The sequence below is a fragment of the Centroberyx gerrardi genome, chromosome 2 (assembly GCF_048128805.1).
Source record: "Centroberyx gerrardi isolate f3 chromosome 2, fCenGer3.hap1.cur.20231027, whole genome shotgun sequence".
In the NCBI taxonomy this organism is placed as follows: Eukaryota; Metazoa; Chordata; class Actinopteri; order Beryciformes; family Berycidae; genus Centroberyx; species Centroberyx gerrardi.
Genome location: NC_135998.1, coordinates 25129725 through 25141726, shown reverse-complemented (window position 1 = coordinate 25141726; position 12002 = coordinate 25129725). Strand labels below are relative to the sequence as shown.

At 39.9% G+C, this 12002-nt stretch overlaps 1 protein-coding gene across 1 annotated transcript; it reads left to right on the top strand.

Annotated features, from left to right (window-relative positions):
- The first annotated feature begins 4961 nt into the window (after nt 1-4961).
- On the top strand, nt 4962-11678 carry arid6 (AT-rich interaction domain 6). The gene is made up of 6 exons (XM_071915163.2): nt 4962-5150; nt 7558-7712; nt 7986-8038; nt 8184-8281; nt 8389-8542; nt 9172-11678. Exons 2-6 carry the CDS (start codon nt 7565-7567, stop codon nt 10603-10605), a joined length of 1887 nt encoding a protein of 628 aa, XP_071771264.1. The 5' UTR covers nt 4962-5150; nt 7558-7564; the 3' UTR covers nt 10606-11678.
- Nucleotides 11679-12002: the final 324 nt, after the last annotated feature.

Below are 12002 nucleotides of genomic sequence, written 5' to 3'. Positions count from 1 at the left end.
AGGCTTGTATCATTTTAGATCAATGACGTAATTGATTACGTCTGAAGCCTCGCTGCCTGTCCGTATCACTGCCACTTTCCAGTTTTAGCTCACTAATATTGCCCCTCCCATCATTCTAATATCATGATAAAATTATTTGACCAAAGGACTGATTTACAAAGACATTTGGTGCATTACTCATAAGACTATTATAGTGTATTATATAGTTATGTTAAATAATCATGATATACTTCCCAGAAAAAATATATTATATTAATGGATTACTTTATCGACATTGTTGACAGTAGTTTCATTCACAGGCCTTTACTAGCGCAAAATATTACACACATCATATTGTTGACATCATCTGTAATATATTTGCCTGTGTTACACTCTTTGACCAGCAGATGATTTAGTGTGCGCATGAAGCCCAGATGAAGCCTCGAGAAATGAACCCTTTAGCGAATCAATTTGCTGGAAAGCTTCAATGCTTCATGAAGCTTCATCTCACCATCACTAATCAATAGGCCCTTTTCACGTTGTGAGAAACCGGCGCATTATATAAACAAATAGCCACACACGCGGCCCAGCTGTGTTGTTGTTTTCACCTCTTTCCTAAAGCTGGTTATCAAATTCAGCCCGAGTCGTAGCTTTTCCTTTTTAAAAACTAGCTTGTCTCCTCCCTCGCTGTTTGAAAGCGGCGCTCCTACCTCCTACCTCTTTACTTGTCATTGTGGGACATATGACCTTCAGCGGGAGAAAAATCTGGCAAAGCGAGACTGGTAACCGGCGATATGTCCTTAAGGGCCTCCGTCGCCCAGTGGTTTTGCTGTGTGTGTTTAATGTGTTTAGTGTGGAAAATCGCTTAGCGTAGCTTTAACCAATTAGGTGAAGAGTTTTTGTTTGCTTGATTAAGTTCCTTCACAAAACATCACAAAACTAGTTCTGCCTGTCTTAAATTAATTACTATGTAATCTGTCACGCTATATTATATAATGCATCTTTGGCGCAACAGTCGTAGGTGTGGATGGTGGTTGAAGAAAAAATTTACTTGCATGCCTTCATAGCTTAACATTCAATCTGTATTATTTAGTAGGCAACCCTACTATGAAAGCAAAACCGGCGTGAGTGTAGCGTTAAGTGTCAGGGGCATTATGTACAGTATGCACCATCACTGTTAGGGGAAACCTTTGACCCCCCAGTCTCCGACTGGCCTTTCTTCTATACTTGCTGCTCTGTCAGAGTACGGTGGTCATGAGTGCTTTTTGCTTCTCTTTAGCTATCTATGCAATTTCTAGGCTTCATTATGCTGCTAAGAGCTTCTTACCTGCCTAATGCTCATGAGGAGATGGCAACATTCTTGGTCTTCACAACAGACCAAGTGGTGCAAGAAACACCAACTGTCAGCCCTGCCAAAGCTTCCCTTAAACCTTGTGGCAGAGGGTCAGGGAAGCACCCAAAGTGCCAGCCTCCTCCTCCTCCTTCTGCCTCACACTAGCCGCTAATAGCCACAGCTGTCCTGCCGCGATGCAGCAAACCACAGACATCCTTACCATAGCTGAACAACCTGCAGCTTTTCCCATACGTTGCATCACATGGCACATCAGTCCAACATAATTTCATAATCAGACAAATATAAAATATATCATATGTTGTCATATGTTGTCTTATCTGTGTAAACGGAAACACACTCCAGGTCCTCTCTCCCTCCTTCCTACGGGCTTGCCCTATCTAAATCTTGGTTTGCTAGCCACTTAACGGGCTCCTCAAAACCTGTGGTTTCTCCACAGCCCATTATTCCACTCATTCATTAAAGCTGCACTAAGTGATTTTCTGACCGCTAGAGGGTAACAGAAACCGCAACACATTTGTAAATAAACCACAGCAAAAATGCTGGACTAGGCACCTAAGGACAAACCGTGCATAAAGCCCAATAGCTAAGCTAAACCTATGAGCTAAACGTACCTACAGAGAACTGTTGCCGGTTGCCATTTTCACTTTGCCAGATTTTTCTCCCGCTGAAGGTTACACATGTCCCACAATGACAAGTGAAGAGGTAGGTAGTAAGTTTACTAGTTTAACAAGTTTACTCACTTGTTTGATCGATTCCGCCATTCCACCGACAAGCTAGTTTTAAAAAAATGAAAAGCTATTGAATGGATCGGGAGGAGCTTCAAGTCGGTCCGAGTTTTGACAACAAGCTTTAGAGAAGAGGTGAAAACAGCAACACAGCTGGCCTGCGTGTGTGGCTATTGGTTTATATCATTATGTCTCACAAAAATCTCCACATAGCACACGTTAGTTTCAGGATTGGTTATAGGGTCTGAAATCGCTTATTGCAGGGTTAAGACTTGGTGCAGCTATGTCAGCTACCAATCATGGCATCCCAGCTTCAGTGCTAAAGTTTATGGGCAGGTGGACTTTGACTGCCTATGCTTCCTAAGTGTACCCATACCCATCTCTCACTGTGGGCACACAAAGGTCCCTTGCGTCATCAAAGGTATGTAACCACGTTTCTTGTAATCACTGGTGGTGTTATTGGTAATTTTGTCTGGCAGTCTCTGGGTTAATTGCACCTGTTTAACTCTGTCCTCAACCCCTCTTATACTCACTGTAATCATTCATTCTTAGCCATATTCTCGCTCCACTCTCCATCACTGTATATCGTTCATGCGTCCCTTCTATATTAGCAGGCTCCATCCATTTGTGCAGGCGGATTCACCCTCTAGCAGACCCCACAATCTAAGGTAACCCATCTTTGGGGCAGGCTCCGGCATTAATTTGGTCCCCCCATTGTTGCTATAACAGCCTCCACTCTACTGGAAAGGCTTTCCACTAGATGTTGGAACATTGCTGCAGGGATTTGCTTCCATTCAGCCACAACAGCATTAGTGAGGTCAGTCACTGATGTTGGGCCTGGCTCACAGTCTGCGTTCCAATCCATCCCAAAGGTCTTTGATGGGGTTGAGGTCAGGGCTCTGTGCAGGCCAGTCAAGTTCTTCCACAACAATCTCAACAAACCATTTCTGTATGGACCTCGCTTTGTGCATGGGGGCATTGGCATGCTAAAACAGCAAAGGGCCTTCCACAAACCTGTTGCCACAAGTTTGCACGCAATCACACACTATCGTCTAGAATGTCATTATATGCTGTAGCGATAAGATTTCTCTTCACTGGAACTAAGGGTCCCAGCCCGAACCATTAAAAACAGCCCCAGCCTATTGCTCCTCCTCCACCAAACTTTACAGTTGACTCTATGTGGGCAGGTAGTATTCTCCTGGTGTCCACCAAACCTAGATTTGTCCGTCGGACTGCCAGATGGTGAAGCGTGATTCATCACTCCAGAAAACATGTTTCCACTGCTCCAGAATCCAATGGCGGCGAGCTTCAGCTCCAGCTGACGCTTGGCATTGCGTACGGTGATCTTAGACTTATGTGCAGCTGCGCGGCCATGGAAATCTATTTCATGAAGCTCCCGATTAACAGTTCTTGTGCTGACATTGCTTCCAGAGGCAGTTTGCAACTCAGTAGTGACTGTTGCAACCGAGGACAGACAATTTGTACGCACTAAGCACTTCAGCACTCGGCGATCCCATTCTGTGAGCTTGTGTGGCCGACCACTTTGCGCCTGAGCTGTTGTTGCTCTTAAACATTTCCACTTCACAATAACAGCACTTGGTGCCACCTTTTGTCTATGGACATCGCATGGCTGTGCGCTCGATTTTATATACCTGTTAGCAATGGGTTTGGCTGAAATAGCTGAATCCACTATCATAGTTACCCTAACTTGTACCAAATACGGTTTTGATTGTAGTACTAATTGTATTGTCAGACAGAATACACAACCCTATCACTCTTCCAGAGCTCAAGAGGATTAAGGTAAAACTTTCACCCTCTTCTAATATCCATGCCAGGCTTTTACATAGGCACTCAACCAGGTTTAATAGTACAAGGAGTAGTTACATCATATTTTGTGTTTTGGTAAAGACACTGCCACACCCAGAGAGCTCTGATGACCTGAACCCTGTCACAGTGATACTAATGTGTGGTTATCACAACACACACTAACTGGGATGCACCAAGGCAGCAAGACTTCATGGTCCAATGAAAGCACACTGAGCCTAGCTGAAGGCAACACTCTCCTATACAATCACTTGCTGACTCACTCACAGAAGGGAAAATACAATGAATCATTATCATTCCTGTATGACTTAATTTTCACTCTTTTGAAATTGGCTTTAACCATAATATTTATTGTAATATACAATGTTATCTAAAATGAAAATCTGCTCTCTCTTTGCTCAATTTGTATGTCTTATATTGGGTGATTATTGTTCCCAAAGATGTATTCAAATTCTAGAATCAGAACAGTCAGCACAAAGAGAAGCTCACTATCACCATCATCATCATCATCATCATCATCATCATCGTCTGTCTCAATTATAGAATGAGACAGCCATTAAAATCTCACATTTCCTGTTTCCACACTGATAATTACCAGGCTCAACAACATGCCAATGTAATAAATTTAATGAAACGTTTGTGTGTTACAATAAACCATTCATTAAATTGTATCACACTGAATGTAAAATTCTGTTTGATGTCAGAAAAATATATTACAACCTCCGCATGATGAATAGTGACTCTTTCACCAAATACAGGCTTAAGATTTATGTTTTAGTGATGTTTTGTAGACCAAAAAGTATTAAAATTGTTATATTTAACTAAGCTGTCAATAAGGGAAAGGAAAAAAACGTAAAGAAAAAATTCACACATCATATAGGCCTATTGATAATAGATAAGTCACATTAAACATAACCACATTTCCACTGATATGCCCTTTATTCTGCCTAATTATGTGGAACATTCCGATACAAAGGTTTTGGGCACACATTCATGAGCAGGTTGAACTGGTCTGACTTTAAACTCCTAGCAGGAAGAAGTTGGAGTATACACCCCCACTGTCAGTTGCCCACAGTGTCACTCAGGCGCTAAGGACAGGTGTGTGACTGTGTGACTGAGGTGCCCCTATCAACTGGTTGTAGCAAACTGTAGTCTTTGCACCGCACTGGAGAAAACACAGACCGGTAAACTCTGTGGTTAACTTGTTTCCTGATCATCAGGCCTATGAATTAGTACGATCCAGCCTCATCCTGTCACTGGAAACACAGGTGAGAAACATTGATTTGGTTTCAGATAAAATTCAGAATAGACTTATTCTTTGATTTTGTTTTCTGTGGTGACTTGATTCCAAAACTTCTGATATTCCATTTATCTGTGGTTACAATGGATAAAATATTTATGATAAAATATGGACATTGCGCTACCCCTGCCAGGATTTACTCTCCTGATTTCACAATTTTCCGTCTCTGGTCACTTTTGTTGTAAATAAAAATTGTTGCTGGGCCCTTTGGGTAACATGTGTTTGTCAGTCCAGTGCCTGCATGATTGATTATTTAAAAAAAAAAAGCATTTGTGTCTTGGACATGGTGTGGTGTTTATATCTCTCAGATCCATTGCTGATTATGCTCCTGGTGAGCTGCAACTGGACCCCACAAGGGCCTTCTCTCCTGTATCGATCCGACTCTGTATACCACTCAAGATCCTTTCTTCATAGCAAAAAATATTTAGGGGAGATGTACTGTATATGTAGATGAATATGATGTGTAATATGATAATTGCATTCAAATCAAGCAATTGATTTGTACACATACACTGCCCGTCAAAGGTTTGGACACACATGATTGAATGTACTATGTTTTTCATTATCTTAAAGCTATTTTAATCTAAAGGCTTATGCTTAAATGCTTGAAATTTGTTCCTTAGACAAATATAAATAGTGAAGTTGATGCCTATGTATGAATTTCTTTCCAAAGCCTTTGCCTTTCCATCAAGGCAAAGGGTGGCTACTTTAAAGAATCTAAAATATAAGATAGTTTTGATTTGTTTAACATTTTTTTGGTGCATAATTCCATTTGTGTTATTTCATAGTTTTGATGTCTTTACTATTATTCCAAAATGTGGAAAATAGTAAAAATAAAGAAAAATGTGGTGTCCCCAAACTTTTGACGGGCAGTGTATATCATCCATTTTATAAATATCAGCCGGTACCTAAAATTCTCATAATTGCTCCATCTTGCTGTTATTGTGTTGGTAAATTTCCTCTTGTGGTATCAATAATAGAAAGAAAATCAGTTGAAATTATTTTTGCTAAGATCTTGGCCACTGGATAAAGAAAAAAATGTTAAATTCTTACCACATGATATGATGTGAGTGAAGCTTCATCTACACCTAAAAAACCAGAAGTAAATCTTGAATACAAAACATACATACAAGTGTAATGAAAACAATAGTATCAAATGTCTGGTAAAGCACAGAACATCCATAATGACATCAGTGATGACCGCTGTGTCCCGTTAAACAGATGTAGTGGCATGTGTCACTACATCATTTACTCACACTCAACACTATTATTTCCAACATATATTCTAACCTTGAGCATATTAACCCTATCCCGTCATGTTCATTTAATTTCATCCATACCAGTGTTAATGTTGTAGATACACAATACACATGGAAGTGCACAGCTAGGAAATTGAACACTGACTGCATTGATGTCTTTTTTTAGTTCAATGGTATGCTTTCAATAGAGACTGGGTTGGCTCCACTGGGGCAAGGACAAACATGTGGTTAAGTCTGATATATGGTCAAAAACTTGGATGTGTTTGACAATCATCAGTCAAGAAGTGAGCTTAAAACACTGAGTCATTGTCACAAGAATAGCTCAGCTCAAATCATACTGTACATTATATTTGAGCTTTGAGAGCTGTCAAAAACAGTAACAGTAAACAGTAAATTTGTGACTACTTATAAATAGGCCTACGTAAATATTAAATGTTTGTCATGATGTTCAGTCACAGAATGTCCTGTTGCTATCAGTCAAGCACTCTAGCAACGGCAGAGATTGTTCGCTATAGATCATATTACGCCTGTTTTATCTGCCCTACAGTGGCTTCCAGTACATTTTAGGATTGACTTTGAAATTGGGTCTGGCACCCAGCTATATCACAGAGCTTTTATCCCCTTATGAACCTAGTTGTAGCCTGAGATCCTCAGGCAGGTTGCTCCTGGCTGTTCCTCAGTCCAGACTGAAGACTGAGGGCGACCGGGCTTTCGCCACCAGAGCCCCGCGACTCTGGAATGACCTGGCTGAGGAGATCAGCCAGCTCTGTGTCCTCTTTTTTAGACTTGCTTATACTTTGGTTTTTTTATACTTTGATTGTAATATTACAATCCTCATTCTATTTTCATTATTTCTTTGAATATATATGTTGATTGCCTCATTGTTTTGTGTGTTATATTTATTTCTGTGAAGCCCATTGTAACCATGTTTTTATAAGTGCTAAATAAATACATTTTTATTTATAATTTATTATTATTATTATTATTATTATTATTATTTTATTGTTATTCACATATTACAATTATTACTATTTATATTATTATTATTATTATTATTATTATTGTTAGTAGTAGTATAGTATTATAAATATTGCATGTTTTTCGTTGTGTTCTCAGCCCCATCATGGCATATGAAAAGCTCCAGGAGAAGAGAAGTAAAGAGCAGGTGGAGGAGGACATGACAGAGGAGGCATTCCTGAAAGATCTCTACCTTTTCATGAAGAAGAGAGATACACCCATAGAGAGAATCCCACACCTAGGCTTCAAACAAAGTATGTATTAAAAAGCATTACGGCTCATTCATTTAATTTGTGAAATAACCCGAGACACTATACACAATAAACACATAGAAAGCAACACATAGAATGAACCAGTTTTCACCAAGATGGTCTCATTTAATAGTAAATATTCTGCATTTAGGGGCTTTAAGTAGAGGAAAGCATGAGATGTCTCCACGGTTGCCCATATACCGACGTATATGGACAAAAATGACTAATATAAAGTGCATTTTAATAATGTATTTGATTCTGTTTTTTGCTTTTCAGTTGATTTGTTTGTGATGTACAAGACTGTCAAAGAGTCAGGTGGCTACCACCAGGTAAACCTGTTTGCCTCAATCAAATTTTTAAACACGTAATTAAAGTATTACTATTATATAATTAAAGTGTTCGAAAAAAATAAGAAGGTAAAATAGGCTGTAGACTCCAAACAATAGTTATTGACTATGTTCTGTACTCTTCCAGGTTACCTCTCAGCAGCTGTGGAAACAAGTGTACAACACACTGGGAGGAAACCCTCGAAGCACCAGTGCAGCCACCTGCACCCGCAGACACTATGAGAAGTGAGTCCGAATGAGTTGACAGTGCATGTATGTGTTTGTCAGTGTGACAGTGTGTGGTATGTTTTTGTTTGTAACTGTTTTATCTGATTCATTTTTTATTTCTGCAGGCTGCTTCTGCCATATGAATGTCACGTGAAAGGGGAATTAATGAATGCCTTGCCACAGCATCAGGCAAAGCACTTCCATTATGACAACTTCAGCAGAGATGATGATGGCCAGAGGCCAGCAAAACGCAAAGCTTTAGCAGTACCGCTGCACCAGGTGACTATTCATTTACAGTCAAACAAGAAACAACAGAGAGCTGCAGTTATGCTCTGCTTCTGTGTAAACATGGGATATACACTGCTCACGCAGACACAGGCAGACACACACAGACTCAGACCAATTTGAGTTTAATTAAATAAATATTAATCTTTAGACAGTAAAAACAAGAATTTCTAAATAATTCTGGCTATTTGGCTCATAATCAAAGGTTAACATTTGTTTTTACATGAATTATTCGTAAATTTAATATAGTTTCATACAAACACATAGAAATGAAGCAATGCCAAAAAATTAAACAATGCCAAAATCTACTGTTGCTGCACAACAGGAATTTGCCATTAAAATCCTAGCTGGACTGTAAATGACATTTCAGAATGTAATAATGTGTGTATGCACAGATTACATTTATATTATATTATATTATATTATATTATATTATATTATATTATATTATATTATCAACCATTTTTGTTTCAATTCATTGAAATTATGTAAAAATATCAAATTATCCTAAGAAAATTGGTTATAAAAAAAGAAATGCACTTTTTTCCAGTTAACCCAAACTTTTTATTTTAGAGTGTATTGAACAATAAATTAACCTCTGACCAACCACTTTGTCTTTCCAGAACCCTCATAACTTCTTGTCAGACCCGCATGTGAGGGTCATCCCTCTGCCTGTCCACTACCCTCAATACTATCATCCAGGCCACCCAGTTCTGCCCCCTTATGTGCCTGTCTCTTCCTCAGTGTTAACCCCGCACAGTCCCCCAGTCCCCCAGCCTCAGTTCTCCTACCATCCGGCCCCTCAAAGCTCAACAGAAAGGATCAAGCAGCCGCTGGAGCACTTGCGCTACCTGGCAGAGCAGTACAAATCTTCATCTGGTTTGAGCGAGCCTCTAAACCTTAGCTTTAAAGCATCAAGCCCGGAGACAAACAGCAACCCTGCGTCATCGTTCACTCCGCCTACATCTGGCAAGAACCCAAAGTTTTTGAACAAACCCTCTCCTCTGTATCCTCCCAAGAGGGTGATGAGAAATGAGGAACGTGAGACACAGGACAATGAAGCAGCTGTAGGAGGGTATCATTCAGTCAAACCGTATTCATATCCACTGAAGGCTAGAGAGGGCAACATCATCAACCGCAAATCCACTTCCACAACATCCTCCAGCAGCCCCACATATGCCTCTGCCCCGATTCTGAGAACAGACACTGCTAGCTCCACACCGCTGGTGAGCAGCAGGGAGGGCACCTCCACAATGACCCACATACCCAGCTCTCCACATACAGACTTCACAGTCTGGCCAAGAGAAGAGAGAGAGGGGAGCCCCAAACTAAGCCAAAGGGCACTCAGTCTCAGCCATGTACTGCCCAGCCCCCCTCGAGAAAATGGAGGCAAGATGGAAATTGAGATACCCTTAGCTCTGCTGCACGACTGGATCCGGCTGTGCGGGCCCTCGGCCACTATGCACGGGCCTAAGCAGCTTCCTACTCCTACTCAAGAGGAAAACACCAGACGAAGGAGTTGTCACAGCTCAGACATCTTCCCCACCAACCTCACCGTTCACAGTCACCCCCGAGAGCAGGACATGCGCTCAGCTACTGAAGATCGAAGCCCAAGGCAGAGGAATGTGCCAAGCCCCACACCAAACATCCAGACACCCAGTGATCACCACATAAACCACTGTCGTTTCTCCAACTACAAGCCATTGCCTTCAGGTAGCATTCTGAAACACGCATCCAGGGATGTTTATCCTTGGGATCAGCAGGATATTACTAAGCCTTACAGCTCCAAACCCATAAATGGCTGGGATCCATATGACAGAGACAGCCAGGCTCCCCCCATCCAATTGAAAATGGACTCTAGCCCCCTTACAACTGAGCGCGACTTTGTAGGTGCTAAATCCTCAGCCTATAATGAAGACACACCCCAGGGAGGGAAGGAGAGATCAGGGAAGTGTCCCTCAGCTGTGCTAATGGTGAACTCATCCTCTGCTTCTCTACTGCACCTTACCAGCGAAGAGGTGATGAAGCTGAAGAGAATCATCTCCAGCTCATCATAAGGGTCTAATGGCTTATTTAGATAACGCTGACATTCCAAAACCCTATTATAGCAGACAGACATGTATTATTGCTCTTCTGTATATATTTCTGTAAATTCTGTATTATATTTAGCGATTTAGTCATTGCATTTGCAATTGTTTGTGAGATTACAACAACAATAACAATAACATTTCTAAAATGATATTTTATTGCAGTTATTTATATTGTAGCTATTATGTATTATTTACAACATTTTTGTATGGTTATCGGCTTTAGTTATTCTAAATAAACGTCAAGGCATCAGGTGTAGAACTTGATCATAGTGGGATGTGAACTGTAGACTACTCTTTACTTAGCTTTTTATGCATGGAAATATCACACCTTGTATGATACATTTAAAATATTTTGTAAATCTGTAAATACCTATTACATAAATAATAAAGTTTTGAAAATTTTGAAAGTATTTTTGGCTCTAAATTGTACTCAAATTATGACATGAGAAGTATAAAATGGGTAATATTTGATGTGTTACAGAAAACAATTCAAACCATTGCTTTTCATCTATCTGCTTGAAGAGTCATTATTGCATTTCTGATGTCTGTTTACAAAAGTAACTATACGTATATGCAGTGTTGGGGAGTAGTGAACTACATGTAATTAAACTAGTAGTTTAACTACATTTTGCAGTAGCTTGCTGGTAGTTCAACTACATTCATATTTGCATAGTGATTCAAGTAGTTAAATTACTTTTTTGCCATTTTTTGTGTAGTCAACTACTGAAACTACAATTTTGGGCCATAAAAGGAAAGGAATTTTTATTTCTTTTTATTTTACCATTACTGTAATTGATGCTATTTATTATTACATGCTATTTTAGAAGTTACCTGGCTAACTGAGTAATCCTGCTTGCTGCAATACCCCCACCTGGACTCTAGTTTCTGGAAGGCAGGTGTCTGACTGATGGACATTGTATACAAAACCAAAGCTGACATTCCTTGCACTTTCCCATGAATAGTAGGGTATTTTATTTTTTGGTTTATGTATGACCTGTGAACAAGTGGGCACTTTTTGCAATAAACTCAATTGAGTGGCATTTTTTGCTGGCATGTGACTTATTTGTATTATATTTTGTTATAATTTCGTATCACATGTACATTGTCAATTTGATCTTTTTTTTTTACAAAGTAGTTTGAACTACTTTTTCTAAGTAGCTTTAGTTAACCAAACTAGATTTCTCCCTAGGGTAGCTTTGCTGTAGTTCAACTACTTCCAGTGTGAAGTAATTGGTAGCTTGCAAAGCTATGCTATCAAAGTAGCTTCCCCAACACTGCGTATATGTCTTGTGAGGAGCTAGTGGACTCAGCAACTAAGAGAGGAAACCATATGACTAACCTGATATGACTGACATTACCACAGT

Excerpts from the sequence above, each read along its gene's own strand:
- arid6 (XM_071915163.2), top strand. The coding sequence starts at position 7,565 with ATGGCATATGAAAAGCTCCAGGAGAAGAGAAGTAAAGAGCAGGTGGAG. Across the intron at positions 7,713-7,985 it reads ACACCTAGGCTTCAAACAAA|TTGATTTGTTTGTGATGTAC; the intron begins GTATGTATTAAA and ends TTTGCTTTTCAG. Across the intron at positions 8,282-8,388 it reads ACCCGCAGACACTATGAGAA|GCTGCTTCTGCCATATGAAT; the intron begins GTGAGTCCGAAT and ends TTATTTCTGCAG.